The 24,518-nt window shown below is 43.7% G+C and overlaps 1 protein-coding gene across 3 annotated transcripts in view; it reads left to right on the top strand.

Moving 5' to 3' along the window:
- Positions 1-24,518, top strand: part of CLMN (calmin) — a 222,509-nt gene that overhangs the window by 172,375 nt on the left and 25,616 nt on the right. For all 3 annotated transcript variants that reach the window (XM_088464349.1, XM_088464351.1, XM_088464350.1), the window contains exons 4-9: positions 2,487-2,570; positions 6,973-7,065; positions 8,000-8,190; positions 9,811-10,004; positions 14,831-14,913; positions 18,142-19,386. In XM_088464349.1, coding sequence (XP_088320475.1) covers positions 2,487-2,570; positions 6,973-7,065; positions 8,000-8,190; positions 9,811-10,004; positions 14,831-14,913; positions 18,142-19,386 — 1,890 coding nt within the window. The remainder of the gene's footprint in view (positions 1-2,486; positions 2,571-6,972; positions 7,066-7,999; positions 8,191-9,810; positions 10,005-14,830; positions 14,914-18,141; positions 19,387-24,518) is intronic.

The following is a 24,518-nucleotide window of genomic DNA, read 5'->3' as shown; positions in this document are numbered from 1 at the left end:
GTTATATATTATATAATTTGTTGGTTTAGAGATGTAGCCCAAACAGGGATCACATAGATAATAAGATTTACAACACACAAAAAAACAAAACAAAAAGCAATTAACACACTAGAAAGTTATAATACTATTTATTGGTGTGCATTCAATCTTTGTTTAACTTTTTTCCTATGTATAGACATTTATTACTAGGATAAATCCTTTATATATATATATATATATATATATATATATATATATTCTGCAGAATTTTTGTGACACTTGCCTATATCAATTAAGTTCAATTTTAACACAGAACATCACCCCAAGGCAATTCCTATTTCTTCGTGTGTGTGTGTGTATGACTATTTCAAATTGCCAGTGGCGGCTCTCCCTCCGTATAAATCACAGGGGACGACCACCATTACAGATATTATTAGAGGGGTAGAAAATAAATAAAAATAGAAGTGCAGATTTTGTCAAAACTAACACTTTGTGAGGTACATTTACTAAAGTGAGAGTTTTTAGAAGTGGAGATGTTGCCCATAGCAACCAATCAGATTCTACTTAACATTTATCTACCACCTTCTAGAAGATAAAAGCTAGAATCTGATTGGTTGCTATGAGCAACACCTCCACTTCTATAAACTCTCACTTTAGTAAATATACCCCAGTCCATAGAGTGGATTATTGGGGAAACAAGAACCAAAAAGTATTTATTTGTGGCATTTACAAGCCGAAGAAATAAAATCAAGTTTGCCTTTCTTGAAATTTGGCAACAAAATAAAACACTTCTTTGTCCATTTGAGTTTCCATTTTTTTTTTACATGTTAGAATGAGTGTAATGACTAATAGTATTTTCGGAAAATATGAAGTCTTTTAAAAAAAAAACAAGGTATAATACTGTTTATTACCAGTTATTACTATAGCGCACACATAGTCTGCAGCGCTTTACAGAGAATATTTGGCCATTCACATCAGTCCCTGCCCCAGTGGAGCTTACACTCTATGGGCCTGATTCAGAGCCGGATGCTATTTGCGAACGGTCGTTCAGAAAAAGGGGCCGGCTATTTAAATTGAGCGCTCGTTCATTGCGGTCTGTTGACGCCTCTATGTGTGAGCGAGCGAACGAAACATGCGCTCTCTATTTTGTAAAGACGCCCCCTGGCCGTTCGCATCATACGTCATCTCCGCTATTTATTAGATTAATTGAGTACATCGAAAGGCGTCTGAACTGCTCGCAGTGCTTGTGGTAGGTTTTACTTCCGGCAATCACTGCGAGCAGTTCAGGCTAAGAGACAACCAAGTGACGTGGTCGATGACGCTGCTTTGTTAATTATGCACACCCATTAAACGCCCGTTTTGACCATTTGGCACGCCTGCATTCGGATCTCCACTCCCCCGTTTTCAAGCACCTTCCCCTGTTACCACCCACAAACGCCTCATTCTGTCAATCAAATTAGCAGCCCCTCGCTGTTTTGCGAGCGCACGATTTCCGACTGCAATGACTGGTTGGCGCATGCGCATTACGACCCATACGCATGCGCAGATGTGCGAACATCGCTCGGACCGAACGAGCAGCCGCTTACGAGCGGCTCTGAATCAGGCCCTATATTCCCTACCACATGTACACACATATACACACATAGGGTTAATTTTTTTTTTGTTGGGGCCAATTAAACTACCAGTATATTTATGGAGTGTAGCAGGAAACCGGAGTACCTGGAGGAAACCCACGCAAGCACAGGGAGAATATACAAACTCCACACAGAGGAGGTTAGAGGCATAGAAGCAATTACTTATATATAGAGGTGGTACTAGGACCTCTGTATTAGGCTGCGGCATGTCCCTCCCTGAGCAACTGCCGGGATGCCTGGGACCCGGACCCTCACTCTATAATAGTGACAGCGGGTCCCTTGATGTGTAGAAGGTGTTGTAGTGGGAATCTAACCCACGACCTCAGTGCTGTGAGCAGTAATACTGACCATTACACCGTCTGTCCTCCCGCATAAAACCATTGATATTGATGTTGGAATTTGTTGAATGAAAATGTGAAAAGACTTCAAGGGTGAGAAAACCCTCAGCAGCGAAGGGGTTAATATAAAATCCCAGGAAGTATTCAATGAGGAACATTTCCAGTCACTTAGGGGTCAATTCAATTAGGAGCAAAGGAGGCGAGACGTCGGTGCCATCAGTGGTAGCTGACCCCTTGGCATTTTGCAGGCTGCATGTAATAACCGCATGTTTCCGCCCACCTTTGTAGCAGGTGAGTGTCCTAAGGAATACCTGGCTGCTCTTCTGGGGTCCTGGCCAGTCTCCCCCTCATCCGGGAGCCCAGATAACTAGAGCATTGTCATATGACAGGACGGTGTGTGTGGGTCATGTGTGTTACGTAAATCCATAAAGATGAAAGAAATGGTGGTCTGACTGCGCTTATATTCCTGCGAGAATCCCTTCTGCTTAGCTGACGGTAAATCGAAGGTTCTTTTTTTTTTTTTGTCTGTATGCAGCTACATGAATATAAATCATCAACTCATCGTATATTCCGTCTGAACAACATAGCCAAGGCACTGAAGTTTTTGGAAGACAGTAATGTGAGTACCTGCACAATCCATCAAGGTTATTCTGCACAATTGATTAATGTTTTTTTTACCACAGTTTATTGTTTTAAATTAAATAAAAAGTAAAAAAAAAATCTCTCTCTCTCTCTCTATATATATATATATATATATATACACACACAGAGAGAGACCTATATATATACATATAGAGAGAGAGAGAGAGATGTATGTACAGTCAGGTCCATACATCGCGCTCTCTCTCTCTCTCTCTCTCTCTATATATATATATATATATAGGTCTCTCTCTGTGTGTGTGTGTATATATATATATATTATATATATATATATACACAGTCAGGTCCATAAATATTGGGACATTGACAGAATTCTCATATTTTGGCCTCTATTCACCACCACAATGGCTTTGAAATGAAACAAACAAGATGTGCTTTACCTGCAGACTTTCAGATTTAATTTGAGGGTAATTACATCCAAATCAGGTGAACGGTGTAGGAATTACAACGGTTTCTATATGTGCCTCCCACTTTTTAAGGGGCCAAAAGTAATGGGACAAACTAAACAATCCTAAATCTAACTTTCACTTTTTAATACTTTGTTGCAAATCCTTTGCAGACAATTACAGCCTGAAGTCTGGAACGCATAGACATCACCAGACGCTGGGTTTCATCTCTGGTGATGCTCTGCCAGGCCTCTACTGCAAATGTCCTCAGTTCCTGCTTGTTCTTGGGGCATTTTCCTTTCAGTTTTGTCTTCATCAAGTGAAATGCATGCTCAATCGGATTCAGGTCAGGGGATTGACTTGGCCATTGCATAACATTCCACTTTTTAGCCGTAAAAAACTCTTTGGTTGCTTTTGCAGTATGCTTCGGGTCATTGTTCATCTGCACTGTGAAGCACCGTCCAATGAGTTCTGAAGCATTTGACTGAATATGAGCATATAATATTGCCCGAAACACTTCAGAATTCATTCTGCTGCTTTTGTCAGCAGTCACATCATCAATAAATACAAGGGAACCAGTTCAATTGGCAGCCATACATGCCCACACCATGACACTACCACCACCATGCTTCACTGATGAGGTGGTATGTTTTGGATCATGAGCAGTTCCTTTCCTTCTCCATACTCTTCTCTTCCCATCACTCTGGTACAAGTTGATCTTTGTCTCCTCTGTCCATAGGATGTTGTTCCAGAACTGTAATGGCTTTTTTAGATGTTGTTTAGCAAACTCTAATCTGGTCTTCCTGTTTTTGTGGCTCACCAATGGTTTACATCTTGTGGTGAACCCTCTATATTCACTCTTGTGAAGTCTTCTCTTGATTGTTGACTTTGACACATATACACCTACCTCCTGGAGAGTGTTCTTGATTTGGCCAATTGTTGTGAAGGGGTTTTTCTTCACCAGGGAAATATTTCTTCTGTCATCCACCACAGTTGTTTTCCGTGGTCTTCCCGGTCTTTTGGTGTTTCTGAGCTCTTCGGTGCGTTCTTTCTTTTTAAGAATGTTCCAAACAGTTGATTTGGCCACACCTAATGTATTTGCTATCTCTCTGATGGGTTTGTTTTGATTTTTCAGCCTAATGATGGCTTGCTTCACTGATAGTGACAGCTCTTTGGATCCCATATTGAGAGTTGACAGCAACTGATTCCAAATGCAAATGTCACACCTAGAATCAACTCCAGACCTTTTACCTGCTTAATTGATAATGAAATAACGAGGGAATAGCCCACACTTGTCCATGAAATAGCTTTTGAGTTGATAGTCCCATTACTTTTGGCCCCTTAAAAAGTGGGAGGCACATATTGAAACTGTTGTAATTCCTACACCGTTCACCTGATTTGGATGTAATTACCCTCAAATTAAATCTGAAAGTCTGCAGGTAAAGCACATCTTGTTTGTTTCATTTCAAAGCCATTGTGGTGGTGAATAGAGGCCAAAATATGAAAACTCTGTCAATGTCCCAATATTTATGGATCTGACTGTGTATATATATATATATATATATATATATATTTATATATACACACACACACACATACATATTGTTTAATTGTGTGGAAAGTGCGGCCTTCCTACAGCAATCACGTCTACCACTTGCTTGGTACATTCTCATGGAGTGCTGACTAGTCCCAGGGTCCGGTGTCCATCCCCTATGGGAACCTGTAATAACAAAGGCCTTTCACAGGGAGAAACATGCTACCTGGCCCTGCTTCTAAACACAACGATCCCTCCTTAGTATGAATATTAACAATGAGAGACCCTGCACATTAATATGTTATATACACAGAGCGACCCATTTACATTTATAATGTGCTAAACTGTTCCATGGAACATTTACCTCAGTCCCTGTGTGGGAGCTGAATTTTGCACCGATTCTGTCACACAGGATCTCCTCCCTTTTATTGTTTGTTACTCCAGGACCTTATAATACACCGGCCGCACAACCTTCACCCTGCTCCATTGATAGACTGTACATTTTTTGGAGTGACTGATGATATAATATTTTGGTGACCTTATTAATGAGAGACCTCTCGCACTGATGTAATTATTTTCCATACTGTGCCCCTCGAAGGGCTTGTGCTGACTTTCCATTCACTAATCAGATTGGTAAAGGTTTAACGGCCTCCTTGATCTGAATGATAAGCCCGAGCTGGCAAGGTGAATGGATTCCAGCTTATAGAAACCTATTTAATCAGCTCTGTGCTGTGTGATGTGTACTTTGACTCTGCCAGTGTGTTGCAGACAGACGAGGCAATTTACCAACCTGCTAAAATGCGGGCTGGCAGAAGCCATGTCCTTCTGTGACACTGTGGGGGAGATTTATCAAAGCTTGGAGAGAGAGGAAGAGAGATAAAGTACCAACCAATCCGTTCCTAACTATCAATTTTTTATTTTAAAGCAAGTGTGGCCAGTCCATGAAGAGGGCGTAATAAGCAATTACCCAGTTATAACATACATCATACGAAGTATAGTCTATGTAATAATTCTGACATATACAGGACCAACAGTCACAGTAAGCCATGATATGAGGCACTAGGGCCATCCTGCCTGAGGTGAATGTTTTTATTTTAGATGTGCCTCCATTCCAGATCATTTCACCAAGTTCGGGTATCTGGGGGGGCAGAAAAAGAACCTTGCCCTGGACATATATGTACAGATCGGTCTCTTTATGTACTGGCTAGTTTATTATTATGCAGTATTACTAATTAACCCTATAGGTGGTCTATATCAGTGCACCCTCTAACAGTGCATGTTTTCCAGATCTCCTAGTTGGTGCACAAATGTATTCATTTCTGGCTCACGCATTTTAAAAGATCAACAGATGGTGCTTTTAAAAATATGCAACTTTAGTATTATATGCTATTTCTATTGTGGTCATCATGATGTGGGCTGGGGGTTTCCAGGCAACCGGAACCCCCTCCCCTGCGTTTGCCTATGGTGATGATATTACGTTTATCTCCATGTGTGTTCCCAGAATGGCCTGAAACCCCACAGATGGTCCCAAGGTCAGCATCAGATGTGGCGCCCATCTCATCTTTTACAGAAATCCCCTTACACTTTTGTAGATATGATGCATGTACGCAGAGGTGTCACTGGGTGTGGTGCCACCCGGAACGGCACTAACCGACCTCTTTCGCGAAAGGGGGAGTGATCTCGTGCAAGTGAGACCACGCCCTTCCTGTGTGCCATGTTGGTGGCGTGACCGTGTGTTCCCGCCTCATCTTCATCACTCTGGGGACTTGACCAGAACTCCGGGAGCTGCTGGGAAGCCCCCAGCCTCTCCGAGCACCGGATGCCACGTGTCATCCATCACTGCTGCTGCAGTGCTGCCAAGTGACACCATCCAAGGGGGTGACACCAAAGTAACAGAGGAGCTCAGCTATTTTGGTGTCAGCCGGTGCGGCCTGCACTCGCCTCATGTCACCACTGTATGTACGCTATCAGCCACTTTGGGGGAGATTTATCAAATCGTGGAGAAGTTGCTTATAGCAAGCGATCAGTTTCTGTCATTTTTTGAGCATAGCCTGTAAAATAACAACTAGAAGCTAATTGATTGTTACTTTTTCTCTCTCCAAGATTTGCTAAATGTCCCCCATTGTAATTATTCATCTGTAATACCAACGTGGTCTATAAAAGCACAAGTCTGTAGGCTTAATTCTGATATATAGGTTACAGGAACCTAAGGTGGCTCCTATTCCTTATAATACACAAGTTTTCCTTATGGACATGGAAGTTTTTGACCTCAGAACCCAGCAATGACCTCAGACCTCATCATTTATAATGATATTATATATGGGAGTTTATACATAGATTCACTTGTGTTGTTCAAGTTTATGTTCATATATCGATGCATGTTTTGTTCTACGATGTGGTTATTCCGATTCAGTCATCCACAAAAATATTTCTCCCTGTAGGTGAAGCTGGTCAGCATCGATGCTGCGGAAATCGCTGATGGAAACCCGTCATTGGTCCTTGGTTTAATCTGGAACATAATCCTGTTCCTGCAGGTAGATCAGCACTCAGTGATGCCCAACATTCTCTAAAAGTTTTGTCAGCAGTATCTGGGATAAAGAGGGGTCCGTAGGCCAGGTTGTCATCCTATTGTCATGTGTTATAAACTCCCAGTAACCAGGGTCGGAATGGCTCACAGGGGTACAGGGGAAACCCCCGGTGGGCACCACTGCCCGAGGGCCCAACCCCTCCTCTAAGGATCAGGTTCAAGACTTTGCCCTTGAACTATGTATTATACATATGCTACATTATACTGCACAGGACTATGCTGTATTTCCTACAATGCATTGCTGTTATTAATCCGGTACATTATCATGCGTGCACTAGCAAAGGGGCCCAGTACATGCACACCCTAATGGTTAGCCAGGCCACTGTGGAGGCTGGCCACATTCGCTCTAAAGACTGGCCTCATCCCCAAGTATAGGCCCCTATAACTGCATTCCCCCGGTGGGCCCTTCATGCCCCAGTCCAACACTGCCAGTAACTGTCTGCAGCTCCGTATGCCGCCCTATCTAGTGAATCTTTGCAAACTGTGTATGTGCCATAGCGAACCTACATTTCTCTGCCTATTCTGTATTGTATGCATCTAGGCTGCTTCTCCCAGTAGGTGAAATGGGAGTTTGCTGGTGTCAACTGGGCACAAAAGAGAAGTGTCTTGGTTTGTTGAGGGAGTGTAGCCAGAGATAGGTCCTATTGGACATGACAAGGGGGCACCTATGTCAGACTGATCTGCTGCACCCATTCACCCAACATGGGTCAGATTCCGGCCCTTTGCAGATAAACCCTTCCTCCTGAGATGCTAGGAGCACCTCTGATTGTACACTTGGTTCATAAATTGGATTTACCAGTGTTATATTATAGATTCTGGGGTCCCATTCCCTTGTCTCATAGTGAAAGCCATCACCTCTCTTTATTTCTCTTTGCCCGCAGATTAAAGAGCTCACAGGCAATCTGAATAGGATGTCGTCCTCTTCCAGTCTGTCCTCCCTGCCAAGCGGGACTGAGTCTGACACGTCTCATCCCAGCACACCGAGCACTGAGAAGAGCATGTCTGTTTCAATTAAGGATCAACGCAAAGCCATCAAAGCTCTTCTGTACTGGGTTCAGCAGAGGACAAGGAAGTAAGAACGCCCCTCGCTCAGTGCCTGCATGTACAGCGATTTCATACTGACAATAATCCTCCATTTACGTATCTATACTTTTTTTTTTCTTTTTAAATAAACTTTACTGTTCATTTTGACCTTTCAGTGAGACATAGAGAATACAAATTTAAAGGTTTTGCATCTCTGGAACAATAGAGAGCCTTCACCCTTATACCTCAGAGACTACTACAAGTTCCAGCATGCCTTCTCCTCAAAAAAATATAATTTTAACCCACAAAATGGCTGTCACCAATATGGGATAGTGTCGGCATCCTGGCGTGCGGAATGCCGATGGTCTGAATGCCGGCGCCAAAATCCCGTCAGGTCGGGATTTCGGCACCAGTATCCCGGCCGCCGGCATCCCGAAGGTAAGTATCAGGGTGTTAGGGGGAGGTTAGGGTTAGGTAGCGGGGTTAGGCATTAGGGGAGGTTTAGGGTGAGGCACCAGGTAGGGAGTGTTAGGATTAGGGTGCGAAGAGGGGGAGGTTAGGTTTAGGCACTAGGTGGGGAGGTTAGGTTTAAGGTACTGGGGAGGGGGTGTTAGGGTGAGGGGAGGGGGAGATTGGGTTTAGGCACTGGGGAGGAAGTTAGGGTTAGGCACTGGGGAGGGAGGGTTAGGGTAGGGGTTAGAAAAATACTTACCGTTACTCCCTATGGGTGTCGGTATTCTGACCAGCGGCATCCTGACAGCCAGGATTTTATACCCAACTCAATGGGATGGAGTCGGCATCCCAGCGTGCGGGATGTCAATGGCCTGAATACCGGCGCTGAAATCCCGACAGATCCCGGCACCGGTATCCCGACCGAAGGCATCCCGAAGGTAAGTATCAGGGTGTTAGGGGGAGGTTAGTGTTATGTAGCGGGGTTAGGGTTAGGCATTAGGGGGAGGGTTAGGCACCAGGTAGCGAGTGTTAGGATTAGGGTGCGGGGAGGGGGAGGTTAGGTTTAGGCACTAGGGGGGGAGGTTAAGGTTAAGCACCGGGGAGGGTTAGGGGAGGGGTTAGAAAAATACTTATCGTTACTTCCTATGTGTGTCGAGATTCTGGCTGTTGGGGATCCTGCTGTCTGTATTCTGTCCAACGGCATCCTGACAGCCTGGATTTCATACCCAACCCACCAATATATACATAGTGACAGGTACACTTTATATAGCGGTGGCAGCTGTTTTATGGGCTGAGCTAAATCCAACCTGTTTGCTAGAGCTAGTAGCAACACTGAATCTTATAACACACAGTGGTCTGAATCCATACAAGGTGCCTCATGCCTCAGTGGTATCAGTAGTTCCTAGCGTATTCATTTTAGTATTTTTTAGCACACAAAATGGCTGCCTCCGCTATGCTCAGGCAATGACAACCTTCTAAGTGTACTGCAAATTGCAGTCAAAGGCTTTGGACATTCACTTAGAAACCTGTTCATTAAAATCGGGGCCTCATTTAGAGCCATTGGGAAATAGCGGCCAGAGCTTGCCTCAGATTAATGCTGTCAGGACGTATTAGTGCATTTTCTGTACAGTAATTATTTCTGGAAACTGCTGCTCTGAATGTGATGCTCAGTCAGCCCCTGTGTTCCTCTCTCACTCTCTCCCCCCCCCCCCATAAGGTACGGAGTCGCAGTACAGGACTTTGCAAGTAGCTGGAGAAGCGGCCTTGCGTTCCTCGCTGTCATTAAAGCCATAGACTCCAGCCTGGTCGACATGAAGAAAGCATTGGAGAAATCTCCCAGGGAAAATCTTGAAGATGCATTTAACATTGCTCAGCAGAGTCTCGGGATCCCGCGGCTTTTGGAACCAGAGGGTAACTTGCAGTATTTTGCATACTAAAGGTGTTTTGCTCCAAATGTGACTGTGGCTTCTACATGCCCTCCTACACTATTATTACTTTTCATTTGACTCCTTTACATACTGCAAAATCCGCGGGTCTGATATACCATGTGCTTATCATGCTCCTCGGTATAAGGTATTACATTGTTTTATGTCTTAAATGAATCATAAGACTTATGCCGACCGCCTATACCCTTGCTGCAGAGGGCGCGGGTGACTCACATCACAATTGGGCAGCTACATGTAAATGCCTACCCAGTTGTGACGTCAGGTACGACACATCAGGCCAACAATTGTCAAGTGTGTGTATGCACTTACCAATCGTCAGATAGGACGGCAGATTAGCCAGATGGCCAATCTTGTCCTGGTGTGTTCCCACCTTTAAGAGGACATTGGGACTATTTTCATGAACTGTACATCCACCTCGGTGTAAAACTGAAGCCGGGTACACACTAGACGGTTCCACAACGACCAGTCTGTACCAGCTATGTCCCCGACGATGCACGTTCCTGTCCTGGCGTCGGTGACATCGCCAGTCGGACCTGCATGCAGGTCCGATGGGCGATATCATCAGCGAGGGCCATGTCGCTAAATGCAGCATGGACCCCGCCGTCATTCCATCGCTGTCGGCTTCAGCAAGTGTGGATGCACTTGCCGAAGCCAGCACCCCCATCGTGTCCCGGCGCGCACAATATCACATTGTTGAGTGTGTACCCAGCTTAAGATCGCTCACCTGCACCCAGCCAGAAATATCCTTCATCCAGCCAGCCCATCTTAGTGGTCCATATAAGCTTTGCACCCCTCTAAACAACCCAAAATTCATACACTTGCCTGTAAAACTGGGCATAGGTACAAGCGCATGGCATATTTTTTGCTTTTGCATTTTGTAGGTGACCATTGTTGTCTTTAACTGTTCAATTTCTTTTTCATCAATAACATTATGCACAGTTAGTTGTTTGTTGTCATTGGATACACAGCAAAGCTGTTTTCAATATTAAACTGTGGGCTCGATTCAGACCCGCTCGGTAGATGCGTACGCTCGCTCGATGTGTATGCAAATTCGGCTAAGTGACGGCAAGGCAGGCGTTCGCTCGGCAAGGCATAAGCACGCCCACTAAGTCTTGGCGTGCGATCGCACTGTATATGCAGACGCCCACCCGCCTGTCTTAAGATGCCCACTTGCACACGTCATCTCCAGGAAGTGTATGCAACCATCGGTACATTGGGTACCATCGGATGCGAACGCAGCGCGTGTGGTTGACCCTACCGCAAGCACTGCGAGCATTTCAGTGTAAAATACAACCAGGTGATGGGTACTTTGATGCTGCCTGTTAATTATGCACGCCTCTGAAACAGCGTTAAGATGCTCAGGCACACCTGCGTTCGCACCTCCACTCCCCCGTTTCTAGTGGCCAGCCCCTGTCACCAACCACAAACGGCCTCTCCTGTCACTCACTCTGCTGGGCTGTCTATGTGCAGTGAGCGAACGCTTCCCGATCTCTCGCACTGCGATGCATATACATGCGCACAATGCGAAGGAGCGAACGCATCCTAGCGAGCGGGTCTGAATCAGGTCCTGTATCTCAAGCAGAGTACACAGCAGTACTGCACCAGGGACAACAAACATACAACTCTTACCCTGATGATATCAATATATGGTTACAGAGCACAGCAGAAAACCAGAAAAAAAACATTTGTTGCAGGACTGAGTTACAGCCTTGAACTTAGGGGCCGATTCAGACCCGGACGCTAAGCCGCGTTCGCTCGCTATGGGCGATTGTCGCCCGTCTGCGCATGTGGCAAAATACGCGCGAACCAGTCTGTGTGTTGGGGTAGTGCTCGCTCGAAGCCCACAGACGGGCTGCACCTTTGAGTGACAGATAGTGCCGTTTGTGGGTGGTAACAGTGCAAGGTCCGGGAAAACGGATGAGTGGATGTGCGAACACAGGCGTGTCTGAGCGTCAAAATGGCGTTCTTTGGGCGTGCATAATTAGCATGGAAGCGTCATTGTACACGTCACCTGGTTGTATTTCAGCCTGCAGTGATCGCAGTGCTTGTGGCTGGGTAGGGTCTACCTGCGTGCAGCTCCGATGGCTCTCGATGTTACTGATTAATCACACACGTCCTGGAGATGGCGTGTGCTTAGAAAGGAAAGTGGGCGTCTTTACACCGGCGTGCGCTCACTCTAACGTCGCTCTCTAAGACATAGAGGGCGTCCTTTAGCCTGGCTGTGCGATTTCGGCATTTGCATATCTGCCCCCTGACGGCTGCGAGAGAGCGCAAATTAGCGTCCGGGTCTGAATCGCCCCCCTTAGATCTCCATGTGTGTGGAGCTTTGTAACTAGAAGAGCCTTTAGCAAAATATGTATCTTCTGGGCCTTTATAATTCCACATACAAGTATTGTAATAATTGGAAATCAATGATGCCTCACAGGGTAATTAGTCTTGTTCTGCTAGTCATCAATAGAGAAAATAAAATTGCAATAGTTCCTTTTTATTCAGTGCATTTCATTTGTACAGAAAATTATTAGCAGGCGTTTTATAAGGGATGGGTATGGGATCCCAGCGGTCAAAATCCCGACGCCGGCATCCCGACAGGGTTAGGATACCGACACCTGTCGGTCGATATGCGAACCCTTCCCCTCTCCCTAACCCTCCCGACACCCTAAACCTAACTCTCCCCCTAGTGCCTAACCCTAATCCATAAACCTCCCCTTAACCCCGCTACTTATCTTCAAGATGCCCCGGGATTCTGACAAGTATTGGCATTCTGATTGCCGACATCCCTTTTGCCGGGATTCTGAACATATCCCTTTTATAATATTTCATTATTGTTGTAACAAGCAGATACTCAATGGTGTTTTATTGAGTTGCAGATCACATAGAGCGATGTATCCCATAGTACCTATACATCTATGTACAGTGCATCCGGAAAGTATTCACAACGCTTCACTTTTTCCACATTTTGTTAAGTTACAGCCTTATTCCAAAATGGAATAAATTAATTTTTGTCCTCAAAATTCTACACACAATACCCCATAATGACAACGTGTAAAAAGTTTTTTTCGAGATTTTTGCAAATTTTATTTAAAAAAAAACAACAACTAAGAAATCACATGTACATAAGTATTCACAGCCTTTGCCATGAAGCTCAAAATTGAGCTCAAATGCATCCTGTTTCCACTGATCATCCTTGAGATGTTCCTACAGCTTAATTGGAGTCCACCTGTGGTAAATTCAGTTGATTGGACATGATTTTGAAAGGCATACACCTGTCTATATAAGGTCCCACACTATACAGTGCATGTCAGAGCACAAGCCAAGCATGAAGTCCAAGGAATTGTCTGTAGACCACAGAGATAGGATTGTCTCGAGGCACAAATGTGGGGAAGGGTACAGAAAAATATCTGCTGCTTTGAAGGTTCCAATGAGCACAGTGGCCTCCATCATCCATAAATGTAAGAAGTTTGGAAACCACCAGGACTCTTCCTAGAATTGGCCGGCCGTCTAAACTGAGCGATCGTGGGAGAAGGGCCCTAGTCAGGGAGGTGACCAAGAACCCGATGGTCACTCTGACAGACCTACAGCATTCCTCAGTAGAGAGAGGAGAACCTTCCAGAAGGACAATCATCTCTTCAGCAATCCACCAATGAAATCTGTATGGTAGAGTGGCCAGACGGAATCCACTCCTTAGTAAAAAGCACATGGCAGCCCGCCTGGAGTTTGCCAAAATGCACTTGAAGGACTCTCAGACCATGAGAGACAAAATTCTCTGGTCTGATGAGACAAATATTGCACTCTGGCGTCAATGCCAGGCGTTATGTTTGGCGGAAACCAGGCACCGCTCATCATCAGGCCAATACCATCCGTACAGTGAAGCATGGCGGTGGCAGCATCATGCTGTCGGGATGTTATTCAGCAGCAGGAACTGGGAGACTAGTCAGGATAGAGGGAAAGATGAAGGCAGCAATGTACAGAGACATCCTGGATGAAAAGAGGCTCCAGAGCGCTCTTGACTTCAGACTGGGGCGACGGTTCATCTTTCAGCAGGACAACGACCCTACGTAAACATCCAAGATATCAAAGGAGTGGCTTCAGGACAACCCTGTGAATGTCCTTGAGTGGCCCAGCCAGGGCCCAGACTTGAATCCAATTGAACATCTCTTTAGAGATCTGAAAATGGCTGTGCACCGACGCTTCCCATCCAACCTGATGGAGCTTGAGAGGTGCTGCAAAGAGGAATGGGCGAAACTGCCCAAAGATAGGTGTGCCAAGCTTGTGGCAGCATATTCAAAAAGACTTGAGACTGTAATTGCTGCCAAAGGTGCATCCACAAAGTATTGAGCGAAGGCTGTGAATACTTCTGTACATGTGATTTCTTAGTTTTTATTTTTTTAATGAAACTTTGTCATCATGGGGTATTGTGTGTAGAATTTTGAGGACAAAAATGAATTTATTCCATTTTGGAACAAGGCTGTAACAAAATGTGGAAAAAGTGAAGTGCTGTGAATACTTTCCAGATGCACTGTAATAGAGTAGTAGCTCATTATGGGGGAGATGTATCAAGCCGTGGAGAGAGATAATGTGGAAAACTATAATTTCATAGACTGCGCTAGAAAAATGACAGTTTGAAGCTGATTGGCTGATCTGGGAAACTACACTTTATCTCTCTCTGAGGCTTGATACATCTCCTCCATCCCGTACATGAACAGAGACGTCCCTAGGTTAAACCATCAGGAATCTCCTGGAGACATCTGTTATCTTGATGCTTAAGTCTGACCATGATCTTTTTGATTGTAGACCTGATGGTGGTCTCGCCGGATGAACACTCTATAATGACGTATGTGACTCAGTTCCTTGAGCATTTTCCAGAGCTCAAACCGGTGAGTTTTTATGACGGATCTTTCTTCTTCTTTTTTTTTTATCCATGTCGCATTTTTCTTATGGGAGAATTCCGACCATAATAAAAGAAAGCCGGACGAAACTAGCAAAACCCTTAAGATGTTGACTTTTTGCAGAGTGCTCCGCTCCCGTTCTCTGACATCAGCATCTACGCTTGTACTATTGTCTGTGGGACGTAGAGTGTAAATTTACTAAGAATCGCGTTTGCCTCTCTATTTTGATTCAATGGCGATACTGATTGTGTTGTATCGTGTGCGAGTTCAGTTGTATTTGCCCCTTCTAAATAGACTCTGCTGAGCACTGTACAGATCAGTCAGATCTGTGCAGTGCTTCTGTGTGCACACTGTAAAGAAAGGGTTAAAATCAGGAAACAATTTGCATGCCCCCCAAACCCTCATCCTAACCCCCTCCTTCCTCCCCAAAAGCATAACCAGTCTCTGATCTCTGAGTTTGTTCTGGTACTGGAAATTCCGGGTACAAATGGCGTGGGGTTTACCTGTATTTCCAGTAACCCGCACTGGGGTAAACAGCATGCGTGGGGCCCCCCCTGCCATAATGTTGCAAAATCAGGGAAATCTCGCATGGGAATGCATTCTCAACCAAACATGATTATTAGTAAATTTACTCCCTAAGGGCTCTATTTACTACACTCCGCATTTGTAATGCAGATTGTAGTGTGATATTAACGACTGAATTCGCATTGCGAATTCTGGCAATATCACAGGGATTTACTAAAAATCCCTTGCAGGGACAGAGCTTGTGAGACAGCTCTGTCCCTGTGAATCCCCTCCGCACACTTGTCACGGTATTTTCGCCAAAAATACCATGACAAGTGCTGACGCATGCGCCGACCGACTGTCGCTAAGCCCTTACCTGCAGTGACTGGGCCTCCGGTGATGTCCTCCGTGGCTCCGGTCAGCTGACATCCCATCCTGCACTGGGGCCCTGTCAGGTGATGACCGGGCCCCAGTGCAGCATGGGAGACCAGCTGACCGGAGGGAGGACATCACCCGGAGCCCCGATCACCGATACCTGGACTCAGGTAAGGTTTTTTTTTTTTTTGTTTTGTTTTTTCTTTTTTTTACAGCGTGTGGTGTGTGTAGCAGAGATCAGCGTGTGGTCTGTTTAGACCACACAGCTGATCACAGGGGCTGGCTCCGGGCTCTGCTCTGCCCGTTAGAGCAGAGCAGGAGTCCGGTAACCGGGGGAGACCCTGGATTACGCCACCTCCAGGTGGCGTTATTATCACAGGGCTTTCCTCTGTATTTTTTCACAATTTATTTTTAGTAACTTGCAGACAGATCACATTTCCCATTACAATTATGGGAAATGCGATCTGCTTACTATAAATAAGTGATAATTAGGGTTTGGAGTAGAATTTTACGAATTCTACTCCGATTGCCCTGTAGTAACTTTAGGTGAAACGAAAATAATGTGAAATGGGTGTGAAAACACAAAACAGCCTTTTTCACTTTATTTTAGTAAAAATAATGTTAATAAATACAGCCCCAAGTCTCTGCAGTCAGTGTCGGGAAATAAATTGTGAATAAACCAGTATAGGTGTCAGTAGCTGCAAATGGCATCAAGGAGAGGACCAGACTCTGTGGTTTTACTAGTTGGAGGGAGTATATATATGTGTGTATATATATATATATATATAATATATATATGTGTATATAAATAATCCCCCTATTGAATCAGTTGCCCAATTCAGTGGTTCCCAACCTGGATGCCGTGGCACCCTGGGGTGCCTCAGGGCACTTGCAGGGGTTCCTCGGGTTGGTGGTCCAGTACCAAATAAAATGATCTTTAGTCAGTGTGATAGGCAAAACCAGAGCTAATGGCTGCCAATTAAAAAATATGTGGACAAAAAGAAGCGCAGCCCTGTCCCCCACCACATAACTGACCCTAAGGGTGACATATAAGCACAATTTATTTCATTTCATTTTTGATAAATTTCTCAATAATAAACTTTTGGCCCAGGGGTGCCGTGGAAAAAATGCTGATACTCTAGGGCGCCGTGATTCGAAAAAGCTTGGGAACCACTGGCCTAATTCATTGTGCCTATACTCATGATGAAGGTGGTTCTCCACCGAAACGGCCGTCAGGCCAGAGGCCAATACTAATTGATGTACTAACGTCACGGGGCTTATGATGAGTATTATGCCTATGCCTATGTACATGTGACATACGTTACTTGCTATGTAAGATGATATGGCTCTGCTATAATGTTTAAGTATGTGTGATTTCTCCAACTGCCTTTGTATACATATATATATATATATATATATATATATATATATGCCCAGGTGCCCTCTGATGGTCCAACAAGGCCAAAATATAAGTATAGAAAAAACAGCAGCACTCACAGGACTTGTAAATGAGACTCAGGACTCCAAAGAGGTCAAGTTCAACGTTTCAGTCTGGACGACTTTTATCAAGAATGGTTCTTGATAAAAGTCATCCAGACTGAAACGTTGAACTTGACCTCTTTGGAGTCCTGAGTCTCATATACAAGTCCTGTGAGTGCCGCTGTTTTTTCTATACACATATATATATATATATATCCTTGATATACCACATGTGCGACTGAGCCGCTCTGTGAGGTGTAGCATATTGTCTTCTTCTTAAAATTGTGTGCCTCATTTGCTTCCGAGACGCAGCGAAATACCACTCACAGAGTGAACTACGGATACTAAGATGCAACTTTCACCGAAACAGGAATTGGTGCTCTGTACAATTAGTGCTCTGAGACTGTACTAAGTCGTAGATGGAGAACAACGGAACTTGGCGTGAGAAAAAGCCGCGGCCGCAGCATCGCGCTCTTCATACACAGATTCAGACTCCGTCACGCACATGTACAAATGTCGCACTTCAGATTGGTCAGTGTTATCTAGCAAAGTAGTTTAGTCACTTCCAGTTTTTATTGTGCGAATAAGACGTATATTTTGAGTGAAAAAGCCCCTCAGCCGAGTCGCCCGGTTACTAGCTGAGAGAGGCTGATATAACATAGGCTCTTGCAGCAATATTCCATTAAGAGGGCGCACATCGGGAAATGAATGATTACAACATTAGAACAAAACGACTGACACATTCAAGGACAGAAAGCTATCTATGTACATATATATATAATATTTGGGTTATACTAGATGGGCCTAATGGTCCTTTTCTGCAGGTTATATCTTACTTTCTCTCTCTCTCACCTGCAGGATGATTTTACAGACCAGTCTGAAGAGGCTCCACTAGAAATGACGTACGTACATTATAAGGATGGACCAACAGAGGAAGAGGGAACAATTATTACAGTAAATAAAGATGAGAATAAGGAATATTCAGTGGAGTTCGAGACCAGGCCTTTGACCCCACCAGAGACTCACGACTATGCTGAAGTAGATATTCCAGATGACACCAAGCACAATTCTGAGGAAAGGTTAAAAAATCCTTTCCGGGTCTCAACGGAGATAAAACAAGGACCCGTTCTGCCTACAGGAGGTGGTTTCAAGAGTAGCCATGTTTCACGGCAACTAGAAATGTCTCCAACCAGATCTCATGTATCCGGGAAAAGTCCTGACCGAGCTGGTGCCAGAGGAAACCATGAAGACAGAAATGGAGAAGGTGCTTTTCATCACGCTCACTTTATGGAGGAAAATGGACCCAAGTCTACATCTGTTGGACCCAAAGGACCACAATACATGCTAAGTCATATCCGCAACAGTAGCGACTCTTCATCATCGTTCTCATCTGTTTCTGACAAGGAACCCAATGATCTCTTGGATCAAAAAGAAGAGTATCAGGCTGACAATGGCATGGCTCAGCCATCTCTCATGTCCAATCACAATGATCTACTGCCACCTTACAAGGACAGTGAAGAAGATGAAGCCTTCAAGTATGTCCTGCATTTACCCAAAGACAGTTCAAGAGGTGACCACACAAAACAGATGACGGTCTTCCAGGCATATAAAGCAAGCACAGAAGACCAGCCCAACCACAAAAGTCATAATCTGTCTTCCAATGTGGACAGTGGACTAGAGGAAACTGATGAGACGGATAGCACAAATCCTTCAAAGATTTCCGTCATCCCTCATGACTTGTTTTACTATCCCCATTACAGTGTCCCCATCGCAGATGTCTTGCAAGCCTTTGCCGACACCAGCCCAGATAGTAGCATTAGGAAGTCTAGGGCAATTGGTGATACATCTGAGGGCTATACAGATGACACGGACTCATTCAATGGCCACTACTTGGACACTGAGACAACAGAAAATGGAATCACAGAAGTAGAGTCTCCATTCACAGTAGGTTTGAGCCATTCAGTACAGGATGTCAGGTTCACAAGGACTGGTTCACCGAAATGGCCAACGGGATTAATATCTAATGGATCAAGTTCTCATTCTAACAATGACCTGCAGAACAGAAATGTAACATTTCATCCTGGTTATAGTAAATCTGATCAGGTAAAGTCTCTCAATTTATACCATCAATTTATTTTAGTCTAGAGTTTAATATATATATATATATATATATATATATATAATGTGGTAGATGGGCAGCGGCACTCCTCAATAAGATACGTTACAAGTTGGGTATATAAACCACTAGTTTACTTCAACGTTTCAATCATACACGATTTTCTTCAGGAAGCAATGAAAAAACGAAACAACACTTACCTAAATACCACACCACGAGTGAGACACACCGCGTCTGTCGGAAGCTGTCAGTGACGTCACCTGCGGCACACAGTCCGGCGGGCGCGACGTATGACGTAGTGCTCACTATGACAACGGAGTACACAAAACAAGATCATAAGGTCCGTGCCACCACCACCAATACATAAGACATATATAAAGAGAATGCATAATAAACATCTGAAAAATCGGCAATGAAGCAGGAGAGAAGCCAGTATGGACAAAATATCAAACTATGCACAAATAAAGATGACAATAAAGACATATTTATAAGAGGTCAAGTACCTAATCAAATAAAACAAGCCAGAGGCAACATCTCATTCAGTCCATAAGGTTGGACTGTGTTTAAATGGTGTATCCACCTAGTTTCTGTCTGTAACAGGATCTTAGACCTGTCGCCACCTCTAATATTCTCTGGAACATGGTCTATCATTTTGTAACGTATAGTGGACAGACCATGTCTGTGCTCTCTAAAGTGGCATGCCACCGGTTGTTCGTTGTCACTACCACCTAAAGCTAATCTACTGGCCGATCTATGGAGAGCCATTCTTTCACGAAATTGGCGAGTGGTCTTACCAATGTATAAAAGCCCACAAGGGCAACGAATATAGTATATAACGAACTGGCTGGTACAGGTAAGTATATGATTAATTTTATATCTAAAACCTGTATGCGGATGTACAAAACTGTCTCCTGTTTCCATGAAGCTGCAGGTCGTGCAGCCAAGACACTTATAATTACCAGGTTTTTTGGATAAGAAATGTGTTTTGGTGATTTTACTGAAACCAGTAATATCGTTATGCACAAGCCAGTCGCGAACATTTTTGCCTCGTTTGTAACAAGGCAGAAGGGCAGTATTTTTAAGAGATGGTTAGTTGGTGTCGGATTTAATGAGAGGCCAATATTTTTTGGCAGTTTTAACAATCGTACCACTACCAGCACTAAAGTGATTGACCCAAACCAAACTATCTTTTAATTTCTTCTCTTTGTTTTGTACAAAGTCTGGACATTTGGGGGCGAATAAAGCCTTTTGGCGAGCAGTATTCAAGGACTTAAGAGAATAACCTCTATTCAAAAAGTTATCTATCATGAGGTCCATTTGCTGAAGTTCATCAGGAAGGTTACTACAGATCCTGTGTATTCTCAAATACTGAGAGTACGGTAGACCTTTGATTAGACTTCTGGGATGATAACTAGAAGCTAGGAGCAAATTATTACAATCAGTGGGTTTTTTATAAAGAGAGGTATTTAACCTACCCTCAACAAGTGACACACATACATCCAAGAAGTGTACCTCTTGGGAACTAATTTCGTATGTAAACTTGATATCTGGGTCACGAGTATTTATAACATCCATAAAATGTGTAAAATCCTCATTGCTGCCAAGCCAGATTAAGAAGATGTCATCTATGTATCGTGTGAAGAGCCGAATGCTGTCGGTGACCAGCTGGTCTCCAAAAAACAATTTGGACTCCACACGATACATAAATGCATTCGCATAAGCAGGGGCTGCACAAGAGCCCATGGCACAGCCAAGGATTTGTAGATAGAATAACCCATCAAAAATGAAATAGTTTCTGGTCAAAGTAAGAGACAACAGCTGTAACAAAAAAGTGGGATTGGGGCCACTATAGGTAGAATTGTTAGTCAAGAGTGCTTCAACGTCTGCCAGACCCCTATGGTTAGGTATACTGGTATATAGACTAACTATATCGATGGTACATAACCAACACTGACTAGGTAGTTCGCCAATTTCTTTAAGTTTTTGTAAAAAAGAATTGGTGTCCTTTAAGTATGACCTTTCAGCTTGAATCACTGGCTGAAGATGAAAGTCAATAAATCTTGAACCTCATAATAAGAATCCCTAGCCGCTATAATCGGCCGTCCAGGTGGGTTAATGGGATTTTTATGAAGTTTCGGTAAAGTATAAAATACTGGCACTTTTGGAAAGGTGGGTAGCAAAGCATCCATGGTAGATTGAGAGATGTAGTGGGACTCAAGAGCTGTATGTAGAACCAAGGTAAGTTCTTGTAAATAGGTCTGGGTAGGGTCTGAATCCAGTTTGCAATAAACAGTACTGTCAGTAAGTTGACGTAGAGCCTCAGTACGATATGTAGAAGTATCTTGCAACACAATTCCGCCCCCTTTATCAGCGGGACGGATTACAATACTGGTGTCAGCACTTAGACTTTTCAGGGCTGATATGTCTTTCTTAGACAGATTTGAATGGATGTTACTCCTCGTGGCAACCTCTACAATCGTAGTGTCCAGAATGTTTGTGAATCCTTTAATGGATGAATTCTGTGAAAATGGGTCAAACGTGGAAGTTGACCTACTAGGAATGTACCTCTGGTCAGTGGTTATACGATCATGTGTGTCACCAAAGTACTCTTTCAGGCGTAGTTGTCGGCCAAGACGATGTATATCAATTTTACTTTGTAGTACATTATGCTGTACAGTGGGTACAAAGCTTAAACCCTTCCGTAATATGCAGAGTTCATCCATGGACAGAGTTCTGGTAGATAAATTGTATACTATTTCTTTTTCTTGTATACTTGCTTTCCTCTGCCTTTCGGATTGGCCCCCTCTCCTTGTGAAGGACCTGAAGGAGGGGTGTTTTGTGCTCTCGTAACAACTCACTCCTAAAGGGGGTCTGCGTCCTAAGGTATTGCCACTTGTACCAGCACATTCCTGATCACTGGATTGCCCACCACTAGATGTGTCAGTCTCCAAAGGGAATTTTTTTAGTCTATTATAGTAGCCTGGTCTTTGCTGTCTTCTTAATCCAGTGGGATTATTCGCCCAAGAGTAACCCTCTTTTCGTCGTAGTCGTAGGGGTGACCCTGAGTGATTATTTTAGAATAAAGAAGATACCGAGAGGCTTTCGTATACGTAATACCCCCACTATTGGACGGTTTAATCCGGAATTTTGCCGTAAGTGGGCAGCCATTCTCAACAAGGCATCTTTTTGATTTAGTTCTCCTCGTTATCGAAGAATCGGGGAGGGAATTAAATATTATTAGAGATAAGATCAATTCTTTTGAGTCTCTACATCTCTCTAAATTAGCAGAGGACACCTCTTGCAATTGGGTCCTGAAATTGCAGGAACAAATTGATAAATATAAAAAAGACCTTATCAAATTCAAACAGAACAAATTATCTATTGTGCACAAAGACTACGACGAAAAGAGGTGTTACTCTTGGGCGAATAATCCCACTGGATTAAGAAGACAGCAAAGACCAGGCTACTATAATAGACTAAAAAAATTCCCTTTGGAGACTGACACATCTAGTGGTGGGCAATCCAGTGATCAGGAATGTGCTGGTACAAGTGGCAATACCTTAGGACGCAGACCCCCTTTAGGAGTGAGTTGTTACGAGAGCACAAAACACCCCTCCTTCAGGTCCTTCACAAGGAGAGGGGGCCAATCCGAAAGGCAGAGGAAAGCAAGTATACAAGAAAAAGAAATAGTATACAATTTATCTACCAGAACTCTGTCCACGGATGAACTCTGCATATTACGGAAGGGTTTAAGCTTTGTACCCACTGTACAGCATAATGTACTACAAAGTAAAATTGATATACATCGTCTTGGCCGACAACTACGCCTGAAAGAGTACTTTGGTGACACACCTGATCGTATAACCACTGACCAGAGGTACATTCATAGTAGGTCAACTTCCACGTTTGACCCATTTTCACAGAATTCATCCATTAAAGGATTCACAAACATTCTGGACACTACGATTGTAGAGGTTGCCACGAGGAGTAACATCCATTCGAATCTGTCTAAGAAAGAAATATCAGCCCTGAAAAGTCTAAGTGCTGACACCAGTATTGTAATCCGTCCCGCTGATAAAGGGGGCGGAATTGTGTTGTAAGATACTTCTACATATCGTACTGAGGCTCTACGTCAACTTACTGACAGTACTGTTTATTGCAAACTGGATTCAGACCCTACCCAGACCTATTTACAAGAACTTACCTCGGTTCTACATACAGCTCTTGAGTCCCACTACATCTCTCAATCTACCATGGATGCTTTGCTACCCACCTTTCCAAAAGTGCCAGTATTTTATACTTTACCGAAACTTCATAAAAATCCCATTAACCCACCTGGACGGCCGATTATAGCGGCTAGGGATTCTTTGTATTATGAGGTTTCAAGATTTATTGACTTTCATCTTCAGCCAGTGATTCAAGCTGAAAGGTCATACTTAAAGGACACCAATTCTTTTTTACAAAAACTTAAAGAAATTGGCAAACTACCTAGTCAGTGTTGGTTATGTACCATCGATATAGTTAGTCTATATACCAGTATACCTAACCATAGGGGTCTGGCAGAGGTTGAAGCACTCTTGACTAACAATTCTACCTATAGTGGCCCCAATCCCACTTTTTTGTTACAGCTGTTGTCTCTTACTTTGACCAGAAACTATTTCATTTTTGATGGGTTATTCTATCTACAAATCCTTGGCTGTGCCATGGGCTCTTGTGCAGCCCCTGCTTATGCGAATGCATTTATGTATCGTGTGGAGTCCAAATTGTTTTTTGGAGACCAGCTGGTCGCCGACAGCATTCGGCTCTTCACACGATACATAGATGACATCTTCTTAATCTGGCTTGGCAGCAAGGAGGATTTTACACATTTTATGGATGTTATAAATACTCGTGACCCAGATATCAAGTTTACATACGAAATTAGTTCCCAAGAGGTACACTTCTTGGATGTATGTGTGTCACTTGTTGAGGGTAGATTAAATACCTCTCTTTATAAAAAACCCACTGATTGTAATAATTTGCTCCTAGCTTCTAGTTATCATCCCAGAAGTCTAATCAAAGGTCTACCGTACTCTCAGTATTTGAGAATACATAGGATCTGTAGTAACCTTCCTGATGA

Source organism: Taudactylus pleione, unplaced genomic scaffold (assembly GCF_031769625.1).
Source record: "Taudactylus pleione unplaced genomic scaffold, aTauple2 ptg001661l, whole genome shotgun sequence".
In the NCBI taxonomy this organism is placed as follows: domain Eukaryota; kingdom Metazoa; phylum Chordata; class Amphibia; order Anura; family Myobatrachidae; genus Taudactylus; species Taudactylus pleione.
The sequence above is the reverse complement of the archived record's forward strand: the minus strand, read 5'-3'. Positions and strand labels throughout refer to the sequence as shown.